The sequence below is a fragment of the Podarcis liolepis genome (genome assembly GCF_965112155.1).
Source record: "Podarcis liolepis genome assembly, chromosome: 11".
Taxonomy (NCBI): Eukaryota; Metazoa; Chordata; class Lepidosauria; order Squamata; family Lacertidae; genus Podarcis; species Podarcis liolepis.
The window spans coordinates 17,071,344-17,087,073 of NC_139565.1; the positions used below are offsets into that span (position 1 = coordinate 17,071,344).

Sequence of the window (15,730 nt, forward strand, 5' to 3'; positions counted from 1 at the left end):
TTTCAAGTGTGCTTTCATCTCTCTCCTTCTCAGGCAGCATGGATTAGTAACATGTTTTGTAAACTCTGATAATTACTTTTGAGTATATTAATTACCTGCAAGGTTGGATTTCAAGCAAGTATGTGCATTTTGGATTATTCCCCCACCATTTAGAGTGGGTGGGAAGAACCAGGGCTGGGACTAAGGGTTTTCAAGGACAGGGTTGGCCTGGGAATGAGGGATTAAGTTTCCTTTAAAAATTATTATTATACTATTTCAGTTGGGAGTGCCCAGGGTGAAGAGCAACATTTAAATCAACCATTAAAACTTCAAGAGAAAATATTTGCCTTGCAAAACACCAAGCATAAGAGGAATAGTTTGGCTGGATATACCTATAAACCATAATTTAAATGCCTTCTATTTCATAAGACATTATACCTGGAGAGATACTAGTGTTCACATTCAGCAACTGGGGAAAAGTTTTACACTTGACTGAGAAGCTCTTTCCATCATTCATCTCTAGTTGTCAAAACATTTTGCTCTTCACATATAGCCAATATCCCTTCCCCTTCTTAAACATGGACTGCATGTGCCTGGAATAATTGGGCAGGTAGTTGGAGTACATAATCTTTAGGATAACTTCCATTCTCCTGTAAAATGACAACTATTTCTTACCTTTCTTCTTCACCTTCCAAGAGCTTTCTGTATGCACTGATCTCCATGTCAAGCGCCAATTTTACATCAAGGAGTTGTTCATAATCACTCAACTGCTGTTGCATTTGGTCTCTTATCTCTGCCATCTCTCTCTCTTTATCAGACAGTGCCCTGCGAAAGTTATCTCTTTCTTTAGCCAGGATATCCTCCAGTTCTTGCATCCTTTCTAGCCATTCTCTAGACTAAAAAAGAAAATAAAAAATGCACAGACACCAACTTCAGGAATTTTAATTTCTAAAAGCCAATATTCAAAGACATAGAATGAATATGAAGAGCTATGCAAGTGTTACATTCCTGTTTTTAATACAAATTGCCTGTTGTGCAAGGTATTGTGTCTATTGCTTCATATTTAAAAGTGACAAAGCTGATGTCTATGGTTGTGAATCTGTTTTCAAAAAAAGCACAAACAGAACACACACACGTACAGACACTTCCTATGTTGGGCAAGAATAAATCTAGCAAGTCACTGAACAATTGCAGAACTGGCTCATTACTGGAACACAGACAAGCTGCAGCACTTCTTATATTTTCTCATTTGCTAGCATATTACGCATATTGGGCATGGCTTAAGAAAGAGAATGGCATTAAGATGCAGCTGGTGATAATCAGTGATGTTGTGCACACTGAACAGAAAATTGAAAGTGAACCAAAATAATCTCAATTTTGCAACCCATATAGTTCTGTAAATTAAGCAAGCTTACATAAATGCCTGGATTGGCTATGAAGGACCATTTTGATTTTACTGGTTAAAAGAAGGGGCTAAGGAGGACCCTGAAGCCCTACCCCAGACCCTGCAAATAATGTTTGGGCCCCTCTAATCTTCTGAGGAATCACTACATATCACTACTGTATGTCAGTTTCACTCTCCTATCCTGACATGGTGAGAGAAGTCAACCAGGCTCTGCTGACTGAGATTGAGCCAAAGGCTTCTTCCTGGGACCAGAGCTATGGGGTGCTGGCGCAGGGATGAAAGTCTGTCATTTGTTTTAACTCTGTATTTACTGGATACAAGATGAGATCCCAAACCATCCTTGACCTCCCCTCACTGACTTCAAACCTTGAGAGGGGCTGTAGCACCAACTGACAGGCAAAAACAAACAAATCCACCCCTCCCCAGTGCCAAGTTGGAGAGGAACAATATAAGAGTTTCTGTTTGCCCCTGAAGTGCTATGTTTCAAAGATGCAGCATAAGGTCAGGGAGAAGTCCCCACTCCTTTGGGCATGTCCTAGTGACAAGCTTTAGTTGGCCAACAAAGTCACTCAAAATTTGGATATTCCCTACAAACGTTCCAGCATATCTTCATAAGCATAAGGGCCAAAAACACTGTTCATTATTTAAAAATTAGAAATGAAAGCTGAGAATCTCAGGAAACTGAATTCTATGCTCCAGCAGAATGATAGCACAAACACACAATGAATTCCTCTTGTCTAAAAAGAAGCACTTGTTCATTTTCGGTAATCAATACAATGGAGTCAGACTGAAGGATAGTAACAGTTTCATAAATCAAGAGGGGAACAAAAGGTGGAATTGACCCAAAAATGGACAACAAATTGGCCCAGTCTATTTCAAACGCAGGATTTTTTAAAAAAGAATAAAAAGATTAAAGTACAACACACACAACAGTAGCCCGGAAAACCACTGAACTACTTGTAATGTAATGTATAAAATATCTGAGAAGTACTTACCCGCTACTAAGGTGATAAAGACAGGACTGTGGAATCCCTTACCTCTTTCTGCAAATTAGCCAGTTGGGAAGAGAGGCTGTCAATGCGCATGCGACTTTCCATGAGTTCTTCTCTGACAGTGTTGGCTGCAGAGCTAGACATTTCAGAAGAGAGTCTGGCGTTCTCAAGCTGCAGGAAAACAAGCAGAACACACTCCACATTTGGTCTGCCAACAAATAGAGAAGCAAGTGCTTGTACTTTAAAATATCTGCAACAACGTTAAGTAAGGCACACATTGCGTGTAATACAGGAAACCTGTCATGCAGGCTTTTCTGAAAATCTGACAGCTAAGGACATATGTAATATTTCTCCGGGACAACTCCTCCAACCACAAAAAATATTCAGATTCTTTTATCCTTATTTTCCCCTTAGGCCACGTGCCATTTCCTCAACTCTTTTATCAACTAAATATGGAAGCATTTAATAAGCCAAGGAACTAAGATAGCAAATAATGTTCAAAGAAATGCAAGGATTTACTAGAAAAACCATCAAAGCGACCTTCTGAACTTATAAAATGGCTCCTCAATAACTTTCAACAGTGATCCAAAACTGTTCAGTCATATAGCTACAAGTGCACTTAATTTAGTTGAAGGTAATGGTGTTGTTGCTTAATGCTTTTAAAAGAAAACAATCCACATCAGCTATACTACAGTTGCAAGTTTTCCAATGAAGTACAGCTTCACAAGACAGCACAAAGATTAACAGACAGTATCTTAAGAATGCCTTCTGGGGCTAGCTAAATTTTAAGGCTGCATATGAAGGAAAGAAACACAGTTGCAGGAAATTCATTTGACTGCCGAATGACTCCGTCTTGGAAAAGCAACTACAGTCATACCTCATGTTACGTTTGCTTCAGGTTGAGCATTTTCAGGTTGCATCCTGTGGCGACCCAGAAGTACCAGAAAGGGTTACTTCCGGGTTTCGCTGCTCGTGCATTCACAGACGCTCAAAATGCCATCACTTGCATGCGCAGAAGCAGTGAATCGTGACCCACGCAGACGCAGGTTGCGTTCTGCTTATGTTGCGAACGGGCATCCGGAACGGATCATATTTGCAACCAGAGGTACCACTGTATTCACCATGTTAAGACCTTCAGGGTCTCCATAGAAGTAAATCTACAAATGTGTGCAGGAGTCTTTAGGTGCATAGCAAAGGCCCTTTCAGCTCAACTGCAACTAAGTAGGATGCACAAGACAAGGAAATGTGATAGCCTGGAATGTTGGCCAGATATGGAAGACTAGCAGTAACTTTGGCTGCACTGATTGGATAGCCTTAAATTGTGCGGGCCCACACTACCTTTTCTTAAGCAAGTGGTTTATGAACAGCTCATTCTGTACTAGATCAGTCAGGTATGGCACAGGGAAGCCTGCAGCCCCAGGTTGACTAAAAGAAAAAGCCCTGCTCTTCAAACATTCCAATTGTCTACAGTAACTCATCTTTAACATTAGTAAAGCTTTTCTGAAATGTTAACATGCACCCTTCTTGACTTGAATATATATTCCACTTTGCTTCTTTGCCCAGATTTAAAAAAAATGTGTTGAGTTTTATTCACTACAGCTACACTAGTTCAAAATAAGTTTTGTTTTTAAAAGGAGCATTCACGTTAAAGGAAATTTCTATTTTGAATGTTAGTGTTTAACCCATTACTACCTATCAATCTCTAGAAGAAATGAAATTTAAGCTCACATCCAGAAACAGTTTCTATTTCAATTATTCAGACAAAGTTTTTGTAACGCAACTATCAGGATTTTATTATATGCAAGAGTAAAAATTAATACTTTGGCATGGTATGTCTCTTCAAGCTCATCCTTATACATTTTCACTTGCACATCATGCTGCTCTCTCATTTCTTGAAGCGCCTGAGCAAGTTTGTGCTCATAATCTATCCGACGCCCGGAGTCCACCTCAACAAGACGGGTCTCATGCTTTCTTCTTGTCTCATTGATTTCCTAAGGAGGAATAACATTACTTTTCAATAACACAATTTCACTAAGCAACGAAAAGCAAGGATGGCATATTAAATAAAGTATGACCCCATTGGCTTTCCAGCTAGATTGCAATTGCTTTGTGTACTGATAAGAAGGAAAGTCTCGCTTAAATAGGTTTCTTGGGGCTCAGCTTTTAAGAGAAATACTCCAAATATTTTTTTTGGGATATGCCACTTTTACGAGGATGCCCCCCCTCCAAATCTTCTTACTAAATGTGCTGCAATATATTACTGTTATGAGCTTGGGGATTAGAATGGGTATCCTCTTGGGATAGCTTCCAGTCTTAGGGTTCTTTATTTGTAAGACTGGATCTAAGAATATTGCTAAAAAGGTCAAACCAGTTCTTCTGTTAAGTAAACAGTCCTGGCCATGTCTCTTCAGCACCCCCTTTTGCCATGTAAGCTAGGACAATGGGCTGGCACAGGAAATAGCTGGAGACGCTTCAGGTATAGAAAAAGGAGGGTATATCTCCTCCTTCACTGACTGGAAGCAACACTGAGACAGACAGGGATACAAGCACAAGAAACCCACAGTCTTGGAGAGTCTGAAGTAAAGATGGAGAAATGTATTTGGTTTGCTTTTATAAACAACTGACCTTATACTCACTTCCCATACTTATACATGGATCAAAACACAATAATCCTTCTACTCAAATTTTTTACCAAAATGCATAAAACATGTATTTTAGGATAAATCACCTTTAGAAATACATACATTGAGACATAGCACACATCTAAATTTAAGTTCAAATCAAAACACCAATTTGTGTTGTTGTTTTTAAAATTGAAGTTTAGTGCTCACAGATCAGAAATAGACTGATCCATCTATCACTACTTGGAGGCAGACACAGAGACCTGATTTGAAGCCAGGGTGCACACTGGCTTGTCACTGCATAACATTACCTTAGACCCTGAACTATATTACCTCTTCATAAATATTTTTTCGGAACTCCAGGTCTTCAATCAAACTTTGACAGCGATTTTCAAGATCCACTTTCAGTAAAGTTTCATCCACGAGCTGCTTCTTAGCAGCAGCTAAAGCAGCTTCAAGCTTAAAAGAAATAATTAGAAATTAGCAAAAACACAATTCCAGCATAAAATAATTATCACAAGTAAAAACTAAGTGCCATCTGGCAAAGTTTTCATAAAGCTGGCCAATTATAGAATAAAGCACATTTGATGCACTGAAATTAAGTTCACTCTTCATTAAGTACTGCTCATTTACTGATCCACAATGTCTCACATACTGTTGTCTGGTTTATCATCATGGGAACAAGCAACGGCAAGTCTTGGAGCTTACACACTGCACCCCTTTGCCTGGCATAAAGAGCTGGGAGGTTTTTGCTTCAGTTCAAAACTAACATTAGGTAAGTGAACCCAGACAAGCCACAGTTAGTCTTAGCCAGTGTGAAAAATGCATATATAAACTAGGCACCAAATAGCTCCCCTTAAACCAAGGTTACACTCACCAAAATGGAATGTCTAGTTGCCATTTTGGGGCAAGACAGCTCTATAGTCTTATTGTTCAAATGGACTGACTGTTATTATCAGTTAAACATATGGCTAGTTCAGATGACGACTCTGGGCTAGGTCAAGAGCATTGAAAACTTAAAGAAGAAAAGTCACTTGATTCAGCAGCAGTCCACATATGTACTGGCCTATTCCAATCTCTTTTTCTTAATGGTGACTGTCCCTGCTCAGGGTGCACAGAAAAAGTAATTTGGTTCCAGAAATTCATTCTGATTGTGCAGATAACATATATCTAATTCAATTCTACAAGATGGGGTCTTAATGTGTGAAAGCAGCTCATTCAATGTTCCCCAGATGGTGGATATGCCAGGTGCTATGCTGGCGCCCAGGAACCTTCATGTGGTCGCAAGTGGTCAAAAGCCAGCTGCAAAATGCGCCTGGCACCTGGCTAATGTCAAATACTGGTCTTAGCAATGATAGGCCAAAACAAGTAAATTTCAACCCATAGTTTAGGAAAACTGATCTGCTTCAAATAACCATAGTTAGGATTAACTAATTTACAGTCTGAACACAATGCTAAACTGTAGTTGATTTAAATCAAAGGTTAAAGGTTTTGATTGCCTCCTGGCTGCACCAAAACAGCTGAGGTGCGAGTGCATAAGATCTAGGCTACTGTACATTACAGTAACCATTATCATTACATCCAAACTAGGCTATTATGAGAAACTAAGTTGCTTCCTATGGTGTCACAAGTGCAATAGACTTCAGGTTGCACAACAGACTTCACCTTCCTTTCCCACCCCCCATTTAGCCTCCTGTTCACACCAAAATCTGCTCTGGTGTGCAGATCCCACCCTGTAATTTCTCAACACACTCACCAGTTTTGTTTTAATTAAAATAGTGAGCATTATTAACTACTCAACGAGCTGTAGCCACATTTGTAAGATGCTGTTGCTGCTTATTCCAAGCTGGCCTGAAGCACACTGTGTAGTAACTTATATATTTACCTGAGCAATCTGATCTTTTAAATCTTCAAGGTCCACCTCCAGGCTTTTCTTGTCACCAAGTGCTGTGGCAAGTGCAGCTTCTTTAGCATTCAGAGCAGCTTCAAACTCTCGAAGCTTAAGCATTGCTCCATTTAGATCAGATTCTTTTTTTGCATAGCTAAAAACAACAATAATTAAAAAACAGGAAAACGAAGTTCAATAAGGTGCCTCAGATATTTTCTTCAATGCAAGATGAAACTTTAAAAGAGCTGTATGACTATCGTTCGATTCCACTGGTTTGTGGGGAATGGAAAATCTGCTAAAAGACTGAAACTCTAGTGAGATGTAATTTACTTCATCCTTACAGTTCTTAATATATAAGCCATGTGAAGATAAAAGCCTCATTCTGTGTAATCCTTTCTAGTGAAGAACTAGTACAGTGGTACCTTGGGTTACAGACGCTTCAGGTTACAGACTTCGCTAACCCAGAAATAGTATCTCGGGTTAAGAACTTTGCTTCAGGATGAGAAAATAAATTGTGCAGCGACGGTGCGGCAGCAGCGGGAGGCCCCAATAGCTAAAGTGGTGCTTCAGGTTAAGAACGGACCTCCAGAACGAATTAAATTCTTAACCCGAGGTACCACTGTAACACTAAACTAATATTTCATGATAGTACATAGCTAGATTTTCATAAGCGATTAAGATTTTGCTGGCTGTATATAAACCAATCAAAAACACTTAGCTATTTTTGCAACGCAAGCACTCTATGCCAAAACAGTGAAGAATAAGATTGCAAAGATGCTAAGATTAAGTATAGCCTCTATTTTATAGACAAAAACCAAAGTGCAATATTAACTTGCTGAATGACTGTAGAACCTGAAGTTCAAGTTATTCAGCACACTCAACTGCTTTTAGCACCATCATAAAATTGTTATTGTGCAGCTGGGACACTAGCACTGTAAAAAGTAAAAGCCCAAAACATATCTACAAAAAACTTTGAATTTGGTACAATCCAAATTATGTGCCAGGGAAAGCAGTTCTGTGAGCAGAATAAAATACATAAGCAGAACAAATTTGTACAATCTACTCTCCTTTTCCTAGTCATGGGGAAAAGGCAAGCAGCTACTCAAGTTACTAAAACTCCACTCATAGCCACTGGAATAAATTTAATGGGTCTACGCTGAGTAAAACTTGGTGGGATATGACCTATAATTTTCTCTCTCCTTGCTGCACATCTATAGAGCTCTTAGGTAGAAAACTTAGATGAAGAGTGATTTGATGTCCTTCAGGCCCCAGAACGGAAGCTACCCCAACAGTACATAAGTTGGTGGGCAGGCCTGCAGCGGAAACCAAAAAACCCACAATTCTTCCCAATGCAAACACTGAGGTGGGCCTTCATAAGTTTCATAGGAAGCCAGCTTATGAAATCCTCGTCTTAATGAGAACATACTAGAGACTTTCTATATGTAACAAGTACTTTACCAAACATTTGCTTATTTGCTTAAGTGTTGTACAACTGTGGCTTTTATGTATTTGTTTATTTATAAACTACTTCACAGCTAAAGCTATCAAAGCTGTGTAATGTTATAATGCAGTTCCTTATTGTGGGGTGCCATACCCCATAACTGGAATATCCATTGTTCTCCATACTGTCACCAAGATGAGTCTGGGCTAGAGAGAAGAAACAGAAATTCCATTCTCAGCAAGGAAGGTGGTTTCCAAATCCAATAGCTCAGGGAACAGATTAGTCTGACCCGGAAGAGATAACAAGAGGTGGAACATACTAAGAACACACACATTTATTCGTTTTTACCAGGAGCCTGGTTTACTTCTTGGGCAAAACTGAGTTTCTTTTCTTTTACTTACTATTACCTTTATGGGTTTCCAGAATACTGAGCAAGATGGTCTGGCTTAGTAAAGGGCAGTTTCTGAGTCTCCTAGGTAAAAATGCAAGTAGTCTCAAACCCTTTGCCACAACACTATTCACAAAACATGAGTTTCAGGGCCACTACAGCCATTTCACCACAGCTAGGGCTTGCAATTCAATGGGCTAGACTGAATGTAAAGGAAGCAGGCAGCTGCTGGCCAAACAATCCAGTAGGGGTGCTAGGTTCACACATGCCACCGAGCCACTGTTCGGTACTAGGAAACCTCCAGTCTGGAGCCTAATTAGGGTTAGGTCTGCCAGGCCTCCCCATTGGGACCATGACATGATTTGGCTTGAACTATGTCCACCTGTTATCACCTGGCATCAGGCGCAGCACAGGTAATCCTGTGTGGCAAATTAATCACCACGCATCAGGAGTGCATTCGAAGGGCACTCTTGAGTCTTCCTTTGCTGCTAGTGGTATACTTCACTGCTTTTTTAAATTTGGCACCCAATTCAAAAAACAGTAAATTACTGTAATGTAGATGGTGATTTGTTCTCTCTTTCCTGGGAACCTAAGTTTGTTCCCCACCCCTACCCCATATATGCTTTTAAAAAGTGATAAGGCAGTAAAAAAATACAGTGAAAAGTAACTTAGTTTTAAGATTTCTAGCACAGCCTTTAAAAACATATAGTACCTAATTATTACAGGCTGTAATATTCAGCATCAATGACCTTAAGAGAATAATATTGACTAGCTTTTTCTCTCTGCATTATTATTGTCCTTAGTTATCAATGGCTATTTACACCATCAGCTCAAGATGATGTACAATAAAACCAGCAAAAACACAGTTAAACACACAAAAACAGCAGATGTATTTAAATCAAAACAATACAAAATAGACACTCATGGCAGAGACCCAGTCACCCAGCTGGTAAATTCTCTGTTTCTAGAAAGCTCAGATAGTGTGCACCTATCTTATCTTGAAAAGAATGCCACTCTACATCCATGCCCTATTTGGGGGCGGGGGGGGGGGTATGCCAAGGAGTATCTGAGACATATTAAATTCATGTAAGTTCAAAAACTCTTGATTTAAGAGTACTGTGTTACACCAAACACGTGGGGCCAGCACATGACAAATTGGACAGTTTTCAGTAAATACTTGAAGTGACCCAGCTGCCTTACTTTGCCGTAACCATATGGCACATTTGGCAAATCACTGAAAAGCTTACAATTACAGTAGTTGTATGCTGAATCAGAGTAAATGACAGACAAGAGCTTCATCTACCTATAGTCTGATTTCATAAGCACAAGGAATCAAACACTGAAAATAATCATTGTGCCAACAGTACAACGGCCATGTGCAAAAAGGATGATTTGGATAATAGTCTGAATTGCAACTGAGGGAGAAACATTCATTTAAATCAGATTATACTAACTCTCCTATTGAGGTCCATACTTTAACATAGCAATATGGACTTGGGACAGCTGTTTCAACTATGTTTACCCTCTGAACAGTTGCCCTGTGCACCAGCTGAACTATACTTAACACTTGCTGAATCAATCAAGTCATTGTCTTAAGAACAGGCCCATAGGGATGTAGATTTTCAATGCAATTTCATAAATATGCCTTTTTAACAAAAGGACGCAGGAAAGTAAGAATGAAAAAAAACGTTATTTCCTTAAAAGAAATCTTCTGTTCCTGGAACTGGATGATAGTAACAGGGGGAAAAATTGTACAAGATTCTGTTCCTCTTAGCTGCTGGCAATCTTACTATGTAAGCTAAATGATTGACAGCTAATAGATACTGTACAACCTTTCACGTCTGCAGCTGTGTGCTTAAGAGTTTCTCTTGTGGCAATCCTCAACCTAGCAGTTGCAAAATATAGTCTATACACTTATTCACCACAGAACTTTCAAACACTACGGTATTGATTAATGTGAAATTGGCACTACATGCAGTATATTCTTTTTAAATTGTGTTCTAATTTGTTTAACTGTTTTAAAACTTACTTTTCATCACATTTAAATAATATGAGGAAAATTAAGACACAAAGTCTGAAGATTACAGAAGCCCCTGTTACTGATATGAAGTCTAGTTTTCCACAATAATATTTAGATGGCAAAAGTACCATGCTTTACAATTTACTCTTAGGCAAGATTGCACAATCTTGCAAGCAATTTGAAACTGATGTATTTGGTTTCAGGTAATGCCACCCAATACAGATTTTACAAGCATCTGATTTGAGATTTACTAATAAGCATTAAGTATTATACCACAGAACTTCACATATCCATTTCACTTTTCCAACCCTGTCAAACTTATTTTGACCATATTCAAAATCATGCAGTAGCAGCACAAGGAATGAAGCAAAGTTGAGGTACAATTAACAAGCAGCTAGGTTTGTTTCCTACAGTAGAATGCACAAGGGTAATAGGCAATACACTTACCAAGGACACAAATCCATCCTATTTACTGCTATATGTATGCAGGCAACTCCCATTTACATGTGATCTATTTGTATGTGACTGCACACATGCGTGGTGCCGGGTATTCGGAAATAGGGAGCACACTCCTGGCTTGCAAGGAAACTCACCCCAGAGGATCTCATCGTGAAGTGGAGGGGCAGCGGGGCTTTGTTGAACTGTTCAGCCTCACTGCCTAACAACTGACGTGCAGGCTGGGTTCGAAATTAGTAGGGTGCCAGGCACATTTCACGCCTAAAGATTCTCCATTTGCGAGCACCTCAAAAAAGTCTGGGTGCCATTTTTTGCACCTGGCTTACACTAAAGGATTACTGAACTATATGTGCTTTGAAGCCTTGAAGTATACAATAAGGATAGACAATATGCTAAGGAGTTTAACAATAAAGAGTAGTGTGTTTTGAAAACTGAAGCATGATATCAATATTTTTAGTATAAACACCAAATTAAACACAAATTAACAATTTCTGCTAAAAATGTGATATTAACAATGTGTCACTTATGTGAATTGCATATTAGTTCATGCTTATCAAAATAATAAATAGAAAGTGTGGCTGACCCCCCTCCCCCAAAATGGCCAATAGACATTCTGTTTTGGCATCCACAACCCAGGTCCCAGGAACCATTTGGCTTTCTATCCCAGTTTCTAACACTGTGTGCCAGGTAGCGCAGCAGCAGCCGCTTCCCAGTGCATCAGCTGAGCAAGCCCTGCTGCCCCTCCAGCTCACGCTGAGATCTTCTTTGGGTTCTGGGGACACGTCTGATGCTAGGAAGTGAGGCTGAGCAGCTCAATAAAGCCCCACTGCCCCTCCAGCTTGCGAGGAGATCCTTCCCAGAGTCCGAAGATGTCCTCTTTGGGATCTCAGGTGGGTTTTCTCATGAGCCACTATAGTTCTCCAGGGTGCTCACCTGTGTACAGTAATATCTCTTACAAGGGTTTTTCTCACTGGGTTGTTACTCATTTTAACAGCAGAAGTTAAGTAGTTCACCCAGAACTGAGTGCTTATACAAGATTGTTCTTAACATTAATGGAGAAAGCAGCTCTCTATAATATTGGTTTTTCCCTTCTTAACTTCCAGAAAGCCAACCTGCTACTTAAAGTTGAATACAACCTTAAGAGATGTGTCAAAACACACCACCCAAGATTAGGAATCACAGATTTCTGCATTTTATCTGGCTATTAATATAAGCTACTATAAGAAGTAACAAAGGAACCAGTGATTATATTAAACTTAAGTATTATACTTACGTGTAAGTGCACATTTCACAAGCTCAAACAGGAGTTACCACAGATGTACTTTAATCCAAGCCCTACTTCTAAATCACACAAAATTTGCTTCTAACTCAAAACCTTTGCAAAAAAAGAGAAGAAGTTTCAACTCGTTTTTGAGGTAGGAATACAATAACTCAACCACCATCCAATTACCGTATTTTTCGCTCTATAACACGCACCCGACCATAACACGCACGTAGTTTTTATAGGAGGAAAATCCGTAGGCATGCCATCCGTAGGCATTTCCTCCATAACACGCACAGACATTTCCCCTTACTTTCTAGGAGGAAAAAAGTGAGTGTTATGGTGCAAAAAATACGGTAATTAGAACATGACATCTAAATAACCCCACATGGGCTTGGAACTAGATAAACTGCTTTGCTTTTGCCAATCATGTGCAAATCAGGCCTTAAGATGAGAAGCAGGGCCTGAGGATTTAAAACAAATAGATGAGAATCAAATTACTGGCACTTTAAAATATCCCTCCCACCCCCGGTTTCCAACCTTGTTTTCATTAATATGGAAAATCCTGTTTATTAAAGGTTTAAGGGGGTAGTCTGCACAGAAATTCCTGTCCCTTCAAAAGATGTACATTTACTTTGATCTCAAAGTATCCCATTCACCATAATTATTCTAGCAATTTGCAAATCCAGCTTTTCAGTGGTAAGCTGGAGTTCCCAGAGAAATAGAATCCATATCAAGAGTTACACTATTCAGTCACTAGGCAGAAAACCACATCATATTTCTACTATAAGATGCTTCAGAGCTAATTATGACAAGCGAACACATGCACAGCACTAGTTTATTTTCCCGGTTTTTTAAAAACGAATAAATGTAATTTAGAAAGCGTACAACTTCAACAGAAGCAACAAGAAAAGGGGCAACAGTTAAGCACAATACTTCTCAACTTCATTCTGCTACAGATTTAACAAAGCTACTCAATTTGGAATTGACTGACAAATGATGAAGTGCCTAGAGACACACAGTCAGGTCATGTATCCACAGCAGTGACCAGAGAAGAAATGACTGCTAGAGGGGCACAGAGAGAAGAGATGTCATGACGCATCTGTAGCAGTGAAACCAGACGCCTTCATCTGCCCCAGCTGCAATAAAACATGTCTCTCCTGTATTGATCTCTATCTCAAGACAGAAGGAATGAATGAGTTCATCCTCCTGAAATCATGTTTGGACCCATGCACTGCTTTTTCAAGTAACAGATTTTAGGGCAAAATGCAGCAGAGGCATCTGCTAACTTAAGGAAAGAGGAGGCATTTTTGCTGATTCCCTCTTTATCCCTCCTCTTCATGCCACTTACCACAGGAGGGTCCCCCAAAACCATCTAGAACATTATTGGAGAGAATGCAGTGGGCTGAGAAGTAATAAATAATCTCTTTAATTAGCAGACTCTTCTGCTGGATTAAAAGCCATTTCACATGCATAATTCCCACACTTAATTTCACCCTTACAATTTAGACCAGCTATACAAAACCCTAGAAGTTACTGCTACATAGAAACCTAATTATGAAAAGAGCAAGGCAACAGAAACTCAGTAAAGATGGCCTCAAGATTTAAGAACCACCACCAAGCCACAAGCAATGGTCTTCACAAAAGCAGAACACCGTAACTCCAACCAGCTATTGTGGATTCTCCTATTCTACTGCCAACATATGAAAACATAATTTTATCTCAAGCACTCTAGTCAATTTGAAACTGCCCAGCACAAAATTAACGAGTGTGTGTTTGTGTGTGTACAGATAGATGGTTCTACAAATTTATCCTTCATGACTCCATTACCACCACATATGGATTGATGGATGTGCAACGTATCTCCTAACACAAAAAGATACATACCTGGCTCTACAAGAATGATAGCATCACCTTCTTTTCCTCACTGCAAGACAAAGTCCCTAAGCTGCAGCAGCTAGACACATTATTCTTCCTCCCAAATATTTATATATACTAATACACCTCACAAAACCAGAAGGCTGTTATCTGAGACTATTACTAATGTTTAGAAGTAGCTTTTCCCAGGCTTTAAAACTTGCCCACCACAAATTATACCACAGCAAATGTTGCTGAGGAGGCACAATTAGTAAAACAGAGCTCTGAATATGGTGGCAACAAAGCTTTGAACTCTAATTTATAGCATTAAAAAACCAGTTAGCAGTTCAAACGTGCAAGTTGAATCAAGAAAAGCATGCAAGCAGACGCAAAGAAGGACGCCATAAGCATAACAGCAAAATGAACATAACTTTCTTCTTGAAGAAGTTTTTAGATCAGGGATCAGTCAGCAGGTAAGATGCAACCACTGCAGCAATTTTATCCAATTTAAATATGTGGACAGGGATGATCCAATAGACATTTCATACATAGTACTTTCAAAAAGCTTTTACTATCGGGTCCCTTACCAAAGTGATCTTAACACATGGGATAAGAGGACAGACCCTCTTATAGAGCAGTAACTGGTTAAAGAACAAGAAGCAGAGTGTAGGCTTAAATGGACAGGATGTAAGAAGTGGGTCCCTCAAGAATCTGTATTGGAACCAGTACAGTCATACCTTCAGGTTGCGTTTTTTTGGGTTATGGGCCGCTCTTTTTGGGTTATGGTACCCGAACGGGTTACTTCTGGGTTTCGGCGGTCGTGCATGCGCAGAAGCACCGAATCGCAGCCCACATGTGCACAGACGCGGGTTGCGAACGTGCATCCCACACGGATCACATTTGCAACCTGAGCGTCCACTGTACTCTCTCTCTCTCTCTCTCTATATATATATATATTAAACATGCAGTTGGGGTGAGCAGTGAATTGACCAGGTTTTCTGATGACACCAAATTATTCAGAGCATTAAAAACAGAAAGAGACCGCAAGGAGTTCCAATCATCATCTGAGGCACTTCTTTGCTCCCTCCACAAGACACCTGGGGAGTAGCAACATGAGAAAGGGCCTTTTCTGCAGTGGCTCCCTGTTTGTGGGATGATCTCCACAGGGAGGCTCCCCTGGCACCAGAGTTCAAAATTAGAAGGGTGCCAGGAGCATTTTGCACCTAAAGATTCTCCATTTGTGAGCACCTCAAAAAAGTCTGGGTGCCATTTCCCCCCCTGGCTGACACTCAAGGATTACTGAAATGTATGGAGCCTTGAGCTGTACGTTAAGGATAGACAATATGTTAAGGAGTTTCACAATAAAGAGTACAATAGTACCTCGGGTTAAGTACTTCATTCGTTCCGGAGGTCCGTTCTTAA

At 39.8% G+C, this 15,730-nt stretch overlaps 1 protein-coding gene and 1 long non-coding RNA gene across 3 annotated transcripts in view; one reads left to right on the forward strand and one right to left on the reverse strand.

Annotated features, from left to right (window-relative positions):
* The window catches only part of LMNB1 (lamin B1), a 28,107-nt gene that overhangs the window by 5,311 nt on the left and 7,066 nt on the right, over positions 1 to 15,730 (reverse strand). For both annotated transcript variants that reach the window (XM_083464545.1, XM_083464544.1), the window contains exons 2-6: positions 6,883 to 7,039; positions 5,331 to 5,456; positions 4,197 to 4,367; positions 2,422 to 2,547; positions 655 to 875 (exon numbers count right to left, since the gene is read on the reverse strand). In XM_083464545.1, coding sequence (XP_083320671.1) covers positions 655 to 875; positions 2,422 to 2,547; positions 4,197 to 4,367; positions 5,331 to 5,456; positions 6,883 to 7,039 — 801 coding nt within the window. The remainder of the gene's footprint in view (positions 1 to 654; positions 876 to 2,421; positions 2,548 to 4,196; positions 4,368 to 5,330; positions 5,457 to 6,882; positions 7,040 to 15,730) is intronic.
* LOC310688356 overlaps positions 1 to 15,730 on the forward strand; it is a 387,571-nt gene that overhangs the window by 4,191 nt on the left and 367,650 nt on the right. The window lies entirely within an intron of this gene.